This window comes from Tachypleus tridentatus, chromosome 13 (assembly GCF_004210375.1).
Source record: "Tachypleus tridentatus isolate NWPU-2018 chromosome 13, ASM421037v1, whole genome shotgun sequence".
Taxonomy (NCBI): domain Eukaryota; kingdom Metazoa; phylum Arthropoda; class Merostomata; order Xiphosura; family Limulidae; genus Tachypleus; species Tachypleus tridentatus.
In genome coordinates this window covers 256689261-256706165 of record NC_134837.1, presented here as the reverse complement: position 1 = coordinate 256706165, position 16905 = coordinate 256689261, and the positions used below count along the sequence as shown (strand labels likewise).

Here is a 16905-nt window from a genome sequence, read left to right as displayed (position 1 = left end):
AATAAAAGTTTATCAGAACACGTACAAAGAAGACTTCAACTGAAAAATATTGACAAAATTAGATATGTTAAGAAACCTCACCATACCTAAAAGCGTTATATGTACTTACTTCATACAACAGAGAGGTAGTGTTATATGTACTTACTTCATACAACAGAGAGATAGTGTTATATGTACTTACTTCATACAACAGAGAGATAGTGTTATATGTACTTACTTCATACAATAGAGAAGTAGTGTTATATGTACTTACTTCATACAACAGAGATAGTGTTATATATACTTACTTCATACAACAGAGAGATAGTGTTATATGTACTTACTTCATACAACAGAGAAGTAGTGTTATATGTACTTACTTCATACAACAGAGAGGTAGTGTTATATGTACTTACTTCATACAACAGAGAGGTAGTGTTATATGTACTTACTTCATACAACAGAGAGGTAGTGTTATATGTACTTATTTCATACAATAGAGAGATAGTGTTATATGTACTTACTTCATACAACAGAGAGGTAGTGTTATATGTACTTACTTCATACAACAGAGAGGTAGTGTTATATGTACTTATTTCATACAACAGAGAGGTAGTGTTATATGTACTTATTTCATACAATAGAGAGATAGTGTTATATGTACTTACTTCATACAATAGAGAGGTAGTGTTATATGTACTTACTTCATACAATAGAGAGGTAGTGTTATATGTACTTACTTCATACAATAGAGAAGTAGTGTTATATGTACTTACTTCAAACAATAGAGAAGTAGTGTTATATGTACTTACTTCATACAACAGAGAGGTAGTGTTATATGTACTTATTTCATACAATAGAGAGGTAGTGTTATATGTACTTACTTCATACAATAGAGAGAGAGAGTGTTATATGTACTTATTTCATAGAATAGAGAGGTAGTGTTATATGTACTTACTTCATACAATAGAGAGGTAGTGTTATATGTACTTACTTCATACAATAGAGAGATAGTGTTATATGTACTTACTTCATACAACAGAGAGGTAGTGTTATATGTACTTACTTCATACAACAGAGAGGTAGTGTTATATGTACTTATTTCATACAACAGAGAGGTAGTGTTATATGTACTTACTTCATACAATAGAGAGGTAGTGTTATATGTACTTACTTCATACAATAGAGAGATAGTGTTATATGTACTTACTTCATACAATAGAGAGGTAGTGTTATATGTACTTACTTCATACAATAGAGAGGTAGTGTTATATGTACTTACTTCATACAATAGAGAGGTAGTGTTATATGTACTTACTTCATACAATAGAGAGGTAGTGTTATATGTACTTACTTCATACAATAGAGAGGTAGTGTTATATGTACTTACTTCATACAATAGAGAGGTAGTGTTATATGTACTTACTTCATACAATAGAGAGGTAGTGTTATATGTACTTACTTCATACAATAGAGAGGTAGTGTTATATGTACTTACTTCATACAATAGAGAAGTAGTGTTATATGTACTTACTTCATACAATAGAGAGGTAGTGTTATATGTACTTCAAACAATAGAGAAGTGTGTAAAATAGGAACTCACTTTCTTGAACACACCCTTGCCTCAGGGTTAGCATCACTTATTCCTTTCCTGATAGCTTCTTGTAAAATACCAATGTGTTTCTCCAAAGTATGGGTGGGCCAGATGTGAAGTAGCTGGTCTAGAAATTCAACACAAACTCTGTAAAAGCACAAGAATAGTTTAATACTGACCTATGAACAAAATACATAAAATTCAGCAAATAATTATTATACCTTACTGCTATATATGTATATGTAAAGAAAATTTTGTTTTCTTAATTAGTGCAGTTATTTTCAAATTTATGTTCAAAAGAGTAGAAATAAAACAGTGATTTTCTCATCATAACAAAGATAATTATTAAAAAAACTAAAAAAATCGTTTTAAATGTGTTTATTTGTTAACCCATGTTTAGTAACATACATATACAACTTTCCATATAATTATAATGTTGCTTGAATAAACACACAGAAGTCAAAGTTAAAATATTTTTATTATTTGTATAAAAACTGCATCTTTTCTTAATGAACAGAAAGTAGAACATGCACATAATTAATTATATAGTTGTGTGTGTGTGTGTGTGTGTGTGTGTTTTCTTATAGTAAAGCCACATCAGGCTATCTGCTAAATCCACCAAGGAGAATCAAACCCTTGATTTCAGCATTTTAAATCCATAGACTTACCACTGTACTCATGGTAGACAGTTATATAGTGAACCATATTCATGTAGGAATGCTGAGCATGGTTTTATATAATGTTTTGTCCAATTAACATTAATACTCGAAATGCGGGATTATAAACAACATGGAACATTAGATAAGATGCGAGTGTCACAGTTTTTGATTAATTGCTTCTCCTAACAATAAAATATTCAAAATGTAATACTTAAGGCATATACATAAAATGTCCTAACCAAGAAATTAAGTATTCAGTTGGCTTCGAAAGTTTCTAAATAAGCAAGAACAAATTAACACATTGTGTTCTAGCACAAAGCTCATCAAATATGATGGGATAAGTACTATAAACCTCACTTAACAGTACATTTTAATACCACATTTCAGTAGTACCTGAAATAAATATATTTTGTAAAATCAAGCTTAACCAAAAGTACAGATGAAGCAGTCAAACATCAGTAGATTACTTTCTCAGCCAATCAAAATTATGATCATTCACAGAGTAATAATTGGTAAAAGTCAGTTAGATTAACAACTTCTAATATATAAAAAAGCTAGTGCATTTTGATAACAGTACATTCCAACAATGGCTTTTATGTTGTATCACTTTGCAACAAAACAAAACAAAATAAAACTGGAAAAATATTTGTTGATTTCTTAATTTAGTCTCTGTTGATTAAACTGGTTTGTTTTTTATTAAACACTTTGGGATATAACAGAAAATGGCTTAATTTAGAGCCAATTTAAGTTAATGAACCCTGTTTATACTTTCATGCTAAAGATTATGCTCTTGGGTCTAGGGCTAGGTGTTCCCACACTGCATCTTTATTTTAGGCTTATTAACGTCAACACTTACAACAATGTTTCATGGAATACCTCCCCCCTCATGAACCCCTTGCAACCCAATCAATAAAATCATAATGGCCACATAGTAATCAAACTATACTATTTAGATAAATGCATTTGAGTTTTTAGGCCTCTTCGTATTTCAAGAAATCAAGTGTGAGGTGACACACACCGGCTTTCACATACGTTAGATTAACAAACAAAGGATGACAGAACAGAAACTTATTTGAGCTCCTGAGGGATAAAACATATTCAAAGAATAATTTTAAAGAGTTGGCTATCAATTATCAAAGTGTTTCATTTGGAATCTACTAATTTCACTGCTAACACACTGAACATAATTTGTGACTATAAATAACTCAAAGAAATCATTTTAGTCTAATTGGTTTATTACAGAAACCTATGTTAAATTAGGTTAATTACCTTTTTAAATAATTCTGAAGAAATGAAGAATATTATTTGATTTACCTACAAGCTTTAAAAAATGAAGTGGTTATAAAGATGTTAATAATTGTGTAGAAAATGTAATTACTTTCTCCAGCTCTATTTAAATAAAAATACTTCTTATGAACCTTGCAAAGCAGCTGAACTAAACACTGATGAAAAGAAATACGTGCGTTAGCTAAATGGGCAACAGGAAAACTGATTTTTTTTAAACAGGGGTTATATGAACTGATGAACACGCCAACATAATTCTTATGTCATTTAAGGTATGAAAACATTAGGCATATTATTTAAGTCATCCAGTTATATATTCTGTTTTACTTTGCCTATAGAACATCAAATAAATATTACTTACTTCCTGATGTCTTTAGATTTGGAGGATAAATTAGAGACAATTACTGGAATCAGTCTTGAGCAATGGGTATGCTGTAAAGAAAAAAACAAGACTGACAAATTATATTTCTATTATTCAAGCCCTCAAATAATGTTTAAAAGATATAATTGTTTTAAAAAATAGGTTTTAACTGATACAATAAAAACGTTCTAAAGTAAATTTTGATTAGTTTTAGTTATAATTAATTTATACTGTATTTATAAAGAAATTTTTTAACAAAAGTAACACAATTAATAATAAATAGAACTAAGATAATTAAAAAATAGTGACAAAAATGTTGAACAAAATGTGTAGAAACACTTACTGTTGTAAAGTAACACAAGACAAAATTATAATTATCACAATTAAGAAATTGTTGAAAAATGATTTTAAGCATTATAGCTAATATAATTTAGTAAAAATAACTGAGAAAAAATGTATAAATTATTATAAACAAACACAAGGCATTTGTTGTTAGAATTGACACACTTTACCAAAACATAAATAAAAATATAATCATGATGTATATTTGAAAACTGCAATATGATATTTTATATATACATCAAAAAGCCAATAAGATTTCTAGGTTGGATTTGTTTAACTTTTCAATGATTTTGAATAGGTAGATATTTATAATCACTATATGGCTACATTTGTAGCTTGCAAGTTTTCTGACTGATGGAACTAAAAAAAGGTTAATCAAGAGAGCTGAGGTTTAGAAAAGAGAAAGGATGATTGTATAAATAAAAATAGCAAACACTCATAACATTCAAGTGATAAAACCAACAGAGCCTAATGACCATTATAATGGATAACTGAATGTTTAAAAAAGACTGAATGTACTGAAAAACAGTTTTTTTCAACCAACCATTCCCACTATTACTGTCAAGCTACTAATTTAAAAAGGATGTTACATTAATAACAGACATCAATCTCTGAACTAAAGACAACCTGCAAGTGTTTTTATGTAAATAATAGGAAGAAGTTACGGATATGAATTTCCTGTTGTTTTAGTTAATGTTTTATTTTCTCAAGTTAAGGACAATGTTCAGAAGCAACCAACATAACACAATGAATTAATTTCATCTTCACCACAAAAGAAACACCAGCTAATTACAAGGCCTCCATGAACTGATGAAAGCAAACACAATAATGTAGAAACTTTTAGGTTTAACAATTTTCAGAAGCAACCAACATAACACAATGAATCAATTTCATCTTCACCACAAAAGAAACACCAGCCAATTACAAGGCCTCCATGAACTGATGAAAGCAAACACAATAATGTAGAAACTTCTAGGTTTAACAATTTTCAGAAGCAACCAACATAACACAATGAATCAATTTCATCTTCACCACAAAAGAAACACCAGCCAATTACAAGGCCTCCATGAACTGATGAAAGCAAACACAATAAGTAGAAACTTCTAGGTTTAACAATTTTCAGAAGCAACCAACATAACACAATGAATCAATTTCATCTTCACCACAAAAGAAACACCAGCCAATTACAAGGCCTCCATGAACTGATGAAAGCAAACACAATAACGTAGAAACGTCTAGGTTTAACAATGTCCAGAAGCAACCGACGTAACACAATGAATTAATTTCATCTTCACCACAAAAGAAACACCAGCTAATTACAAGGCCTCCGTGAACTGATGAAAGCAAACACAATAACGTAGAAACGTCTAGGTTTAACAATGTTCAGAAGCAACCAACGTAACACAATGAATTAATTTCATCTTCACCACAAAAGAAACACCAGCCAATTACAAGGCCTCCGTGAACTGATGAAAGCAAACACAATAATGTAGAAACTTGCAGACAATTTATTCAAATGTTCATGCTAAGAATCAGTATTTGCAAGTGACATTTATTAGAAAATTGTGTCAAGTTTCAACTATCACTGTCCATCCTTAAGCAATGTGCTATTTCAAATAAGTCATTTTCAGTTCATTTTTAAATTTATTTTTCCTTAAAATAACAAGAACAAAAACTATATACAGATTACTTGTTAAGATTGTTTTTTATGTTTGTTTTTGAATTTCGAGCAAAGCTACACAAGGGCTATCTGCACTAGCCGTCCCTAATTTAGCAGTATAAGACTATAGGGAAGGCAGCTAGTCATCGCCACCCACTGCCAACTCTTGGGCTACTCTTTTACCAATGAATAGTAGGATTGACCATCACATTATAATGCCCCCACAACTGAAAGGGTGAGCATTTTTGGTGCGATGAGAATTCAAACCTGCGACCTTCAGTTTACAAGTTGAATGCCTTAACCCACCTGGCCATGCTGAGACATCTGTTAAGATACTTTTTCCTTATAAAACAAACTATACATAGGTTATTTTTAAGTTAAATTTTCATTAGAAACAACAACAAACTGTATACAGGTTATCAGATGAAAATTAATCACTATGAGGTCTCTAGTAATGTGATAAATCTGTATTCTACAGGTAACAAGCTTAAAATCAAAATGACTACAGTGTTGAAGATGACTTTAATATCACCTGTTAATACACTGTTAATGGATTCTTGCAACTAGACTAATCAGATAGGTTCAAATAATGACTAATCATAAGTAATACATAAAATTAGGTATAATTGTAAGGTTAATTAACAAAAAACTAAGAATATATATACACATATACCACACATATAACAAAAGTGCTAAACACATCAGCATTAAGATAAAAATAATATTACTTTCTGATAACTGATTACCTGTATAATGAAATGAACTGCAACTATACCAGCTGTTGACATGATTTTGGCACTGTTAGGAATAAGATTGATCAAACTTTGCAAAACAGCTTCTGAGAAATGATCAAGTTTACTTCCCAGCTGCTGAGAAAGGAATCTGTAAACATATGAAAAACAAATACAGTCACACTTGTACGGACAAACCAGGTAACAATTATACAAATTGTAATGAAACTCTGGAATTAACTTTCTGTTCACAGTTAAAGCATTTTGATTTTGATATTATTCAAAAAACTTCAATCAACTTCCAAACACAGGAGACACAAACCAATAATAAGACACACAACACATGTATCAAATATTATTTAAAGTAAGATGAAATTCACCAAAAGCATTCCTGTGACAGTTATTAACAGCTCTTAAGATGTATTTACTAGAGCTGCAAGTACATTAGTGACTACAGTAAAGGTCAACAATGTTAGAGAAAATAATTTTATTTTCTTATTTTCCATGCAAGTACAACTAACATGACTGTAATATGTACAGTTAACATTATGCCATTCCACACGAGAAAAAAAACACTGTGCAGAGTAACTGCTTTGTAAAACTGTGTTCACTTTCGGCCATATTTTCATACTGAAATTTAAGATCCTTGATATATCCATATATGTACTCTTTAGAGTGAATAAAGTTACTAATGCTTTCTTATTATTTTCACTCAGTTTCCCACAGATTGATACTTAATTTAAAAGTGTTATTCATAGAAACATTCCCAATTTTTTTAAAAAGATGTACATAATTTTACATTCCCAACCTGGCTTTCAGCTTTTCTTTTAAGGGAAATCTATATTTATTTAATTTAAGAGAATGTGTTATAAGTTATTATGGATCACAAACAAGCTCTCTATTGCTCAAATGAATGAAAATTGTTGGCAGGTTGATAAAAGATGTCTTCTCTTACGTGCAAGTCAACAGTCCTTAGATTTTCTATAAGAGTTATTTTAATTTCAGTATTTAACTGTGTTGTTAGTATTGTTTCTATATCTAAAGAAAAAGTTAAGTGACTGATACAAGAAAGAGTTGTAAGAAGAATATTCACTGATCTGTCAAACTGAAGGATATACACACACAAACACATCAGGATGCAATCAACACCCAGTCCAAACACTTCTGATGCCAAAGGCAAACAAACTGGATATGTCTTTAGTGGTGCTTAGAATGCATAATGCTTACTACAAACGTGTAGGGTTGTCTATTGAATCATTTTACCTACTCTTACTCAACAGTAACTTAAAAATGTGGAGAAACCCATAGAAGATATTTAACCTTACTAAAATTGTTCCAACAATGCACAGTGTTGGAGATACATTAATAGTAAGAAAAATGTTCCTATGATATGAATTGGTTCTCTGGAAAGACAAATAATATTGAGGGTGGACCTGAATGCTGTTCTCCAAGGAAGTCCAACTCAAGAGAGAGAGAGAGAGAGTTGGTTTCCAGCCCTTTTAAGGTTTTCAGTTTTTAATTTTATGCAAAGCCAATGTTTTTAACAACATTTTTGGCTAACAATTTTAAAGGAAGCATGATTCTAGACTCTCTTACCAATATTCATCTCACACCTGTAGACATCAAGTTTTAACTTGAGAACATTCTAGATATTCAACTTCCTCTCCCTAAGTATGTACTCCTACATCTGTGAGTGCAACACTTTCTAAGAACATGGCAGTAATTTTACTATTTCTTTCATCCAGTAAAAATAACCAAATCTTTACCTAACTGAGAAATAATGGGATGAGCTGTAACATGACCTTTACTTCTATTTTCTTCTTTTGATAAAAGTGAATTAATTTTGGTCCATATGCTTGAACAAATGGGCTACTAAAAAACAAGATACACTCAAGCATATTTTAGATATTTCAGTTCTGTTACTATACTTTGCAAAGGACAGAAAATTGGTGAGGATATCTGATTAAACAACTATTTTCTACATGATCTGACATGTAAGCATTTTATATTCTATTGTTTCTTTCATATCAATTTAATTAACTTTATAAGTTAAGTTTAAAACATGAGATGAAATTTATAATGTTATTTGAGAAAATATATTTTATATCTGACATTTATATCAATTCACAGCTCTGAAAATCTGAAAATATTTCATTTTCATAAATGTTTGTAAGAGGTGCTCAGAAGGTTTACCTGTTTGTTTTTTGAATTTCATGCAAAGCTACATGAGGGCTATCTGCGCTAGCTGTCCCTACTTTATCAGTGTAAAACTAGAGGGAAGGCAGCTAGTCATCACCACCCACTGCCAACTCTTGGGCTACTCTTTTACCAAAAAAAATAGTGAGATTGACTGTCACATTATAACACCCCCAAGGCTGAAAGGTCAAGCATGCTTGGTGTGATGGAGATTTAAGCCCGCAGCCCTCAGATTACGAGTCGAACCCCTTAACCCACCTAGCCATGCAGGGCCTAGGTTTACCTATATTGTATATTTAAATGACTGGTTTTACAGTTTCCTACATTCTTTTACGATTTTCTTATAAAGTTTATATTGACTAAAACTATACATTTTAACTTCGTTTTGATCTAAAAAGCACCACCTGCATTGTCCATGTGTTTATGGTTAATGGTGTACAATAAAAATAACATTTTTGCCATAGTAAACTTACACACAAACCTACCTTTTAAAAACTGTTGATTAGAATGTTTCATTTAATGTGTGTGATAACTATTAAATTAATATGCAAGCATTTAAAATTTTCTTTCAGTGATTTTTTCTGCCCATTCAAGAAATTAAAAATTAGACCTTATCAACCTATGAACACAGCCTTACAACAGTGAACTTGTCAATAAAACAAGACTTGATACAGCTGAGTGTAAAATGACCTAACTAAGTCTGATAAGGCCTAATATAATCATAGCCTTACACCAGCAGCCTTGTCAATAAAATAAGACTTGATATGGCCAGGTGCAAAATGACCTAACTAAGCCAACTCGTGTTGTTTCACAAAAATCATTTCTTTCTGTACTATTCAGCATTATAATACATACAAGGTTTAAAATAATAGAGCAAAAAGATTGGAATTGATGTTCCAGAACAACTTCCATCACTGTCTCCTACCACTATTGGCAATATATCACCAAGCTTAGCTTTTATTGTTTTACTGCAGTCTCTACAGTACTAGTGTATATTTAAGTTTAGATCATTATGATAAGACTCATCAAAGCTGAGATACAGAAGATAATTCAGGTTGAGAAACAATGGTTGACTTAAATTGATAAAATTATACTAGTAATGAGAATTGTTCAAGATCAGTGTTATTTTGTTAAAATTATTTACACTTTCTTCCTAGGGGTTACAAGTGTCATATTATGCTCAAAAAAGAGTTTTCACTTTGGATGCATTGAAATCAACTCAAAACCAAAACTTGATAAATATATTTATTTAGAAAATTAAAAAATAACTTTTTTTTTTATAAAACAAAATTTAACTCTGAAGTACATTTCAAAAATGTCTACAAATTATTTTCTACACTATGTTTAATTCAGTGGTGCAATTTTGCCTTTGGGACAAGATGATCACACTCAGATACCAAATAGTTAATTATTGGGTTAATTTATGTAAATAACCTTCTTTGTTCACAAAGTAAGGATAACTATGACAATAGGTTGTTCAACAAAATATTAGGTGGTAAGTGTTATAAAGTTGCCGGTCAGTGTGAGTTGCTTTAGACATTTATTTGTATTTTGTACTTATGGCAAAGTTACAAAGGTTATCTGTCAATGCCCCAAATTTGAACTACTGACCAGAGGGAAAGGGAAGAGAGCCATCTGTCATCTTCACTATGTGAATGACTTACCACCCTTCTAATGTACCCACAGCTTAAAGAGCAGGAAATATTTTGAGGTATCACATGGCCTTAAACTCTTGGTTTCCAGCTCCAAAATCCAGAGCTCTACCACACACCTCTTAGGCATACTTGTGGTTATCATAAAGTAATTAATTATCTGAACATTTTCTTAAAACAATATAACAAGTTCTTAAAATATTCAACAGTTTATTACCATAAGCTGAAGATGATTGACAGACCTCAATAAATGTTCACTTAGCTTGATTACAAGAAAGTTACAATAAACTGTATTTTAAAAAAGAATCTGATTTTCTCAAAATCATTACTGGCTAGCCGACTCAAAATTATTACTGGCTAGCCGACTCAAAATCATTACTGGCTAGCCGACTCAAAATCATTACTGGCTAGCCGACTCAAAATCATTACTGGCTATCCGACTCAAAATCATTACTGGCTAGCCGACTCAAAATCATTACTGGCTAGCCGACTCAAAATCATTACTAGCTAGCCAACTCAAAATCATTACTGGCTACCCAACTAAACTTCAAAATAACTAACTTGTATCATACAAAAATAATTCTCACTTGTTTTATTATCACAGATCACAGTCTAAGTGATATCTTGTACTGAAGTAAATACATGAAATTGTGAAATTTCTAGAACAAAATAACCTATATTTGTGTTATTCAGTTTTTCAAAGGTTTCTTACCAAATCTTATTAGATATTTTTGTTTCTTTTCATTATGTTATAATAATTGCATGATTATAAATGCACTCAAGCTAACAAATTTTTAACTTTCAATCACATTTTTTCTTGTTATAAGGTTAAAGAAGAAAACAGAAAAATTATGCTAAAAAGTACCTACGCTATTGTAATACAGGCTTCGCGAACAACTTGTGAACGAAGGTCTTTCAACGTAGTCTGAAATGGTACTTCTAACTGACGGAGGTTAAGATACAGCTCTTCATATTCTGTTGCACCAGCTATAATAAAACTTCTCAGCCTTTTCATCTTTAAAAATAACAGAATATTTAAATTATGTTTTACTGTGGAAAATATTTTATATAGAAAAACTGATTATACGAAACATTATATTTAATTTTTATTAATAATAATATTTTACCACTGAAAATGAATGCAAAATATTAATGCATTTTTAAATATTTAACTTAAACTTTGAAAATATTTTTTCTTTACAACTTAACAAAAAACACTTTGTTATTAATTATATTTGAAAACTAACAATGAGTTAAGAAAACTCACTGCTTCAATACGTTTCCCCCACTCATTGTTGGGATTAGACAATATTTCTTTTATTTTTCCAAGTTGATTTTCCAATTCTCGTCCCGAGTACAACTGGTGGGAGAAAATTCCTATCTTAATACATGTATGTCAGATGGGAATAAAACTCACTCATATTTATGATATTATCCTATTTAAATCTCATATGTAAATAACATTTGTTAGTTGTTTGCTTCCCATATTCAAATCTCAGTTTAAGCTACAATATTTAAGTATCAATAAATTCAAATAATTATTGTTGCACGTACTTCAGAACTTCAAGTTGAACTATATACATACTACCTGTGTTTGGAAACATGATGCGACTGATACAAGACAAGATCATGTCATACAACCCTGGTATTAAGACATCATTTGAGTCTAACACTGAAACAGTTATGACTTTGGAGGTTAATCTCCACATGCTAAATCTATGGTCTTTCAGAAAGCAGTTGTCAACAATCATTTTTCTTCTGGAGGTTAAAGTATACATACAGTATTCACATATTTGTCCTAAAACTCACCTATGGTGTTTAGTAGCCTTGACTCATCTGACAAATATTTTAAACTAAAGCAAAATCTATATGGATAAAGATGAAATGTGTCTTTGTAGCCTAACTCCTCTGATCCTACTGAGCCAACCTCAACCAACATTTGTATAGCTATATAGATAGAGATAAAATGTATCTTTGTTTGTATCCTAACTTCTCTGATCCTACAGAGCCAACCTCAACCAACATTTGTATAGCTATATAGATAGAGATAAAATGTATCTTTGTTTGTATCCTAACTCCTCTGATCTTATTGAGCCTACCTCAACCAAACTCTGTATGTAAACACTATGAACTATGGGTAATGTCCTATGGGGGTGGGTTTGTGTGTATGTATGACAAACTTGATCTAAATCTTATTTCTACTTTGTAAAGACTGTTGATTAATCATTCTCAATCTATTGAATCAATTGCAAACAATCTTAGCAGGTTGATGCTTTAGAAAATTTTAAATATTTTAAAGGGATTCAATGTCAAGGTATGAAAGTTGCTGAATTGTTTCTCAAACAACCTTGCTTTTCTCACACTGAATGAATGTTGGGAGTTGAAAAGTGGGATTAACTCAATCTTTATTCATTAGTAGATGAAAAGCAAACTGCAACTTTTGTTCCCGAAGAAGCTTTGTAAAATTTAAAATTGTTAAGACTAAGTTTACATTCAAGTTAATACTTTGAAATACATGATTGCTATTAAACTTACTGAACACTGGTTGATGTGTATTTCAGCTTATGTATCATGAAGTTGGGACTGACTAAATTAAGAATCACCCACTATCTACAGATTTATCTTTGTTTTAGACTGTGTATAGATTTTAATATACAACAAGTATTATGCTTTTAGGAAAGATAACCAAACTATAAGCACTGATTCTTAAGGAACAAGTTACGTGGCACTGATTCTTAAGGAACAAGTTATGTGGCACTGATTCTTAAGGAACAAGTTATGTGGCACTGATTCTTAAGGGACAAGTTATGTGGCAGCCTTGTTGATTAACCTACTTTCTTTTAAGTTTCATGTAAACAAACTTTGGCAGAAAATTAGCTAGTAATCGACCTATTGTAGATCAGATTTATTTTATCTACTATGTGCTGATCATTAGATAATTACCCACTGGTATATTTTATTACTTTATTCTATGTTATTAACTAAGTTAATATCAAATATCACTTCCATTCACTATTCTCTAACATAATGAACATCTTAGAAAACAAAGATAAAGAAAGAAAAGATCTTGGTCATAAATATTTGTACATTAAATTAATGTTTTCTTTGAATTTTTATGTAGCAAAATAAATCTACCATCTGTCAATTTCAACAGACATATTTAAAGACACACTGGAAACACCTGTTCCTCTTTCAAGTGTTAAAATCTTGTTTGAAAGCACAATTTTCACTACTAACGAACCAGCAAAAACAACTTATTAAATCAAATTACTGCAGATAGATATTTTTCTACAAATGTTTAATTAGTATTCATTCATAAGTTAAAAAATTCAACAGAATGTGTGGCAACTGCTCATGGAACCTTTTAGACTCAATTATGATCTAATAGTCTTATTATACAGAATATTTCAGTTTATTGTTACAAATAGTTTAATAATAGTCTTATTATACATAAAATTTCAGTTTATTGTTACAAATAGTTTAATAATAGTCTTATTATACAGAATATTTCAGTTTATTGGTACAAATAGTTTAATAATAGCATATGCCATGAACCAATGACTGTTTGAACTAACCAACACTTCTTCCTAGAAGGTAATGTAAATAACTAGATATTACAAAGATACCTGCACCCGAGGAACATCTTCAAATGCTTTCATGAACATCTCTTCATCAGCTGCTCCAGCTGGAACTAATATGTTACATAAAAAACACAATTTTCAAACCAAGCTTTTGCAAACAGTTACAAAATCAAAAAAATAAACACATACATTAAAAAGAAATTATCACTTTAAAGATGTTATAAATAAGAAATATGGACTGTTGAAACTAATTTACTTGAGTCAAAAAATGAAAGAATTGCACTTTAATTGAATATCAGTACTAAAAGTCAGAATAAAAATACCTAGGTAATGATGACAGTCATTAACAAGCCTTATGGGTCCAAAGGAGATAATGAGAAAAAGAGAAAAATAACTCATTTTTTTAATATATGTTTAAAATTTTGTTCTAGACACAAACCCCTCACAAAGTGATCAAATTAAGATACAATATAAACATGAATACTTAATAAAACCATCTTAATTATTATATTCAAAATATTGGAAAAAATATATAAATTTGGTCTTAAAAATTTACGTATGACTCAATTCTTTAACAGCAACAATAATCAAGTTAGATTGGAACTAATATTAGGATTGTGAGAAATGGAAGTATTAGAAACTATTACTTATTACCATAAAAATGTATAAATTAACAACTCCTACTAAGCGCAATCAATAAACCTACCTGCAGCAGAGACTGTTGTTTTTTCCGAGCCGTTCTTTGGGCTGCGCTTCTGCTGCAAGGCTTTTGGGAAGAAGGAAATTGAAAATGACACAAGTTAGACATGGCATAAACAAACACAGCAATGTTAAAACTTTTGAGAAATTTAACACTTAAAAAATCTTTTCAACATTTTTGTTAATTTCCCAAGCTACGTAACAGTTTAATAAACTACTGTATAATTATGGCACCTACTATACTCTTAGAGAATGTTTAAGCACTTGAAATTAAGTTTGTAGCTAAAGACAAACATTGAATCATGATTCAAATTGAAAGTTTAAAATATGAGACGAAAAACTACGTTTCTTAATATACATACAATTTAACCTTACAAGGCTCAAAATTTCATGAAAACATGTGATAGAAATGTGTACATTTACATAATTACTTCTTGTTGAAAATTTTAAACAAAGCTTTTAATAAATATTGTACAAACTATTTAATGTAATTATAAACACAGAAATACATTTGCAGTATATATTCTTAATTTAATATATACATATATACTAACAGTTATAAGAAATGCATGTATTTTCTTATAGCAAAACCACATCCAGCTACCTGCTGAGTCCACCGAGGGGAATCGAACTCCTGATATTAGCATTGTAAATCTGGAGACTTACAACTGTACTAGCAGGGAGCATTATAAGAAGTAAATAAATTATTTATTTGTTATCTAGCAGGATTGGTTGATGACTTATTTAGTGCAATTTCAATTTGAGAATGTGTTAACGTAAATATGAATATTAAAAACAAACAAACTTTACATACTGCTGAATGCATTTTCTATCACTTTAAATACATGTATACATATGTCTACCTTTCTCTATTTCTTTCAGGTTGTTTGAAAAATAATGGTGGATTTTTGTATTAAAAGTTTAGTCATTTATAAGGATAAGAAACCTGTCTCTTTATGGCTTCATATTGAAAAACTAAAGCTTTATTCTATTGATTAGTGTTTTTATTATTTTATAAAACTTTATTTCCAATGTTTCATAACCTTACAATTAATAATGGAGAAAAAAGTTGTTAATTTTTTGTATGAATTCAAACATGGTCAAAATGGATCATGAGCAGCTTGCAAATATCAACCAAGCATGGGGCAAAGAAACCACCTCCTAATATACACAGTACAGTGTTGGTTCCAAACATTTTGCAATGGACATGCGAGTCTTGAAGATAAGGAGGGCAGAGGACATCCTTTTTCTGTTGGAAACGACCAATTCAGAGCATTAATGGAAAAAAACCTGTGACAAATGTTCAAGAAATGACAGAAGAATTTAATTTTGGCATTTCAACAATTTTGATTAAATTGGAAAAATGAAAAAAAAAATTAACTGGTATGTTCCAAATGAACTCAGTGAAAATCACAAAAATCACCATTTTGAACTGTGCTCTGTGCTGATTTTGCACAACAGAAATGAACCATTTCTCTATCAAAATGTCAAATGATAAAAAGTGGATCCTTCACAACAGCAGAAAGTGGTCTGCATAATTGCTCAACTATGACGAAGCTCCAAAACACTTCCCAAAGCCAGTTTTGCACTAACAGACGATTATAGTCACTGTATAGCAGTCTGTGGCTGGTATTATCCACTACAGCCTGCTCAACTAGGGCCAGAATAGCATTGTAGAGGTTTACTGTCAGGAACTGGAAGAAATGCATGGAAAGTTGCAAATAAAACATCAGCATCAGTCAACTGAAGAGGTCCAATCTTACTTCATGATAATGCTTGGCCACACATTACTTAAATGAAATTCCAGAAACTCAACAAATTGGGCTGTGAAACACTGCCTTATCCTCCTTACTTCACAGACCTGTCACCACTTTTTACAGGAAAAAAAGATTCAACAACAGAGAATGGCTTTAAAGAACATTTTAGTTCTAGGACTTATTGCATAAAAAATCTTGTTCCTTGTTGGCATAATTGTATAAATTCACTAGGTTTCTATTTTGATTAATAAAGTTGCTTTTGAATCTTTTTTATTTCTTATAAAAGTTACAATTTAAAATTTACCATTATTTTTTGCACAACATAATGAAACACTATAAGTAAATTCAAGTTGAGGATTATATGCATGAATACACGTATTGATTGCTAGGCCTACTTTTAGGATCATTAA

The 16905-nt window shown here is 30.6% G+C and overlaps 1 protein-coding gene across 7 annotated transcripts in view; it reads right to left on the bottom strand.

Moving 5' to 3' along the window:
* Positions 1-16905, bottom strand: part of LOC143240158 (CLIP-associating protein 1-B-like) — a 145198-nt gene that overhangs the window by 63645 nt on the left and 64648 nt on the right. For all 7 annotated transcript variants that reach the window (XR_013021596.1, XM_076482129.1, XM_076482131.1 and 4 more), the window contains 7 exons: positions 14746-14805; positions 14085-14149; positions 11726-11818; positions 11328-11473; positions 6626-6761; positions 3878-3948; positions 1583-1720 (listed from right to left, as the gene is read on the bottom strand). Coding sequence is in view for 6 of the 7 variants with exons in the window: in XM_076482129.1 (XP_076338244.1) it covers positions 1583-1720; positions 3878-3948; positions 6626-6761; positions 11328-11473; positions 11726-11818; positions 14085-14149; positions 14746-14805 (709 nt within the window). In the remaining variant the exon portion in view is untranslated. The remainder of the gene's footprint in view (positions 1-1582; positions 1721-3877; positions 3949-6625; positions 6762-11327; positions 11474-11725; positions 11819-14084; positions 14150-14745; positions 14806-16905) is intronic.